Source organism: Eimeria mitis, genomic scaffold, assembly GCF_000499745.2.
Source record: "Eimeria mitis Houghton genomic scaffold, Emh_scaff1326, whole genome shotgun sequence".
In the NCBI taxonomy this organism is placed as follows: Eukaryota; Apicomplexa; class Conoidasida; order Eucoccidiorida; family Eimeriidae; genus Eimeria; species Eimeria mitis.
The window spans coordinates 1548-4047 of NW_013568778.1; the positions used below are offsets into that span (position 1 = coordinate 1548).

At 38.0% G+C, this 2500-nt stretch overlaps 1 protein-coding gene across 1 annotated transcript in view; it reads left to right on the top strand.

Annotated features, from left to right (window-relative positions):
• The window catches only part of EMH_0034700 (uncharacterized protein), a gene marked incomplete at both ends in the record, with an annotated part of 1767 nt that extends 755 nt beyond the window's left edge, over window positions 1-1012 (top strand). The window contains 2 exons of the mRNA XM_013494898.1: window positions 686-798; window positions 975-1012. Coding sequence (XP_013350352.1) covers window positions 686-798; window positions 975-1012 — 151 coding nt within the window. The remainder of the gene's footprint in view (window positions 1-685; window positions 799-974) is intronic.
• Between the last annotated feature and the right edge of the window lie 1488 nt (window positions 1013-2500).

The window sequence follows — 2500 nt, forward strand, 5'->3', positions numbered from 1 at the left end:
GTTCTGCTGCACGGGGTGCCGGCCTTCTGCACCCAACTGGCACGCCGTGAGTCTTCCAGCTGCAGCAGCAATTGCAGCAGCAACTGTAGTAGCAACTGCAGCAGCACCTATACCAGTATGAGCTGAGTGCGTTGCTGGTGTTTAGTGTGTTGTATATGTGTGGTTTCTGTATAGAATTGATAGATTTGTGTGTTGTTGTTTTATTTATATATTTTTATTATTTTTTTATTTTTTTTATACACAGATACAAGCCAAGGCGTCGCTATGAAGCTGCTGTGGGGCCGCCCCGCAGAGATGATCGCCCCCGAGGCTGTGCGAGCTGTTGCTGCTACTGCGGCGCTGTGTCAGTTCATCTCTACCATCGTGATGGTTGCTGCTCTAGTTACTGGCCTTGTTGCATGCAGGTAAACAGACAGACAGACACACGGGATAAATAAATACATAAATAAATAAATATATTAAATAAATAAATAAAACGAATCAATGCAGTTGAACGGGGGGGGGGNGGGGGGGGTGGGAGGGGTGGGGGAGACGGCCCTTCTTTGTTCTGCTTATTCACCTGTTTCTAATGAAACGGAATTAACCTGTAAAGGGAGAAGATGCTACTGCTGCTTATGCTGCTGTTGCTGCTGCTGCTGCTGCTGCTGCTATTGCTGCTGGTGTTGCTGCGGTGTGATGAGTGCAGGCGACTGTATCTGCGCGCCCGGGCAGCAGATGAGTTGATAGTTAGCCAGGCGAAGCGTACGCCGCGTTTTTTGTTTTCGTTTGACGATTTGTTTCAGGAGGAGCCGTCAGAAGGTGCGGAGAAAGAAATATTCAAGTTCTGGCGTTTCCCCTCTAGCAGCAGTTTATGTGTGCAGTTTGGTGAAGAAGGAGCGGAGTTTTTTTGTTTATATTGATGGTTTGTTTCACTTTATTAATATTTTAAATAATTTATTTAATTTGTGCGGTTTTTTTTTTGATTTATTCTGCAGATTCAACTTCTCTGTTGGAGGCACAGGATCAGGCGTGATAGATACCGCCCGTCGGTTGGGGTGTATAGGCAGCTCGGCGTTGCGCGCATATTCATGTTTCTTTTTCTTCTTTCATTCTGACTTTTATTGAATATAAATACATTTTCTTTGTTGTATTTTCTCAATTAAATACTTTAATAAAACATTTCGTCGGTGGATTCCTAACATGAAACGCCAATTGATGATCGCTTTCTTCTTTTTTGGATCGTCGTTTCAGGCTGATGTTTCTGCTGTTTCGCCGCTGCCGTTTGCACGTGGGTTTGTTTTTGTTTCTCGAGAGTAAAGAAATGCAGTAAAATTGTTTTCTTTTTTCTTCTTTTTCTTCTTTTTCTTCTTTTTCTTCTTCTTTTTCTTCTTTTTCTTATTCTTTTTCTTCTTTCTTTCGGCACAGTTGTGCGCGAATTGGAACTGCGATTAAACAAGCAATACGGAGGTGACTGTTTTTCTGCTTTTTAGTTTTCTTTTTTTTTCTTTTGTTTTATTTTGTATTTATTCTTTTATTGAAATCACGGACTTGCAACAGCACCGGCGGTCTCGTATATGAGGTAGTAAACATTTACTTCTGTTCCTTCGCCTGTAGACGTTTATCCTTTTTGTGTTTTATTTATTTATTTGTTAGACAAATGCTGCAGGAGTTCGAGTCTGCGTAAGCTGGTATTTTTTTATTATTTTTTTTGTAGCTCGTTTCACATATAGATTTGTATTTGTTTAGTCCAGCGCAGCTGAGTGAAGAAGAGGAGGCCTCTATAAAGGTATTTCAACTGAATACATTTTTAATACAACACAAAACAAACAGAAATAAAAATTAAAAATAAATAAAAAATTATAAAAAAAAATATTTCATCAAACAACGCAACAGAGAACACTCACAGAACATTTCGGCCCTGAGGTGTATACGCAGTACCAGCAACTAGGCAGTCAGGTGCGCCCCCCCAGTTAAACAAACAAAAACAAACAAACAAACAAACAAAAACAAATAAAAAACCAAATAAACAAAAATAAATAAAGAAACAAAAGCAGAAGCAATCGTAAAAAGACAAAAGCGAGAGAAAAAAAAAAAACAAAAAAACAAAAAAACAAAAAGCACATGGAGGAACTATCAAGCAGTTAAACAAGCAGCAACTAAACAAATAGACAAAAAAAAAACAAAAAAATAAACATAAAATTAAAAAACAAAAAACTAATAAACAAACAAAAGTGTATTTATACAGGTGACAAAGGACAAGGAGACGCTGTTGGTGCAGAATGTTATTCGACTCATGAAGCAGCAATTCAATAAGGTTCGCCTGCTGCTGCTGCTGCCGCTGCTGCTGCTGCTGCTGCTGCTGCTGCTGCTGCTGCTTCTGCTGATAAAATAAAATAAAATAAAATAAAATAAAACCAACTAAAATAAAACAACACACTAAAAATAAAGTAAAATAAAACAAAAACGAATAAAATAAACGAAAAACAAGTAAAATAAAATAAAACAAAAACGAATAAAATAA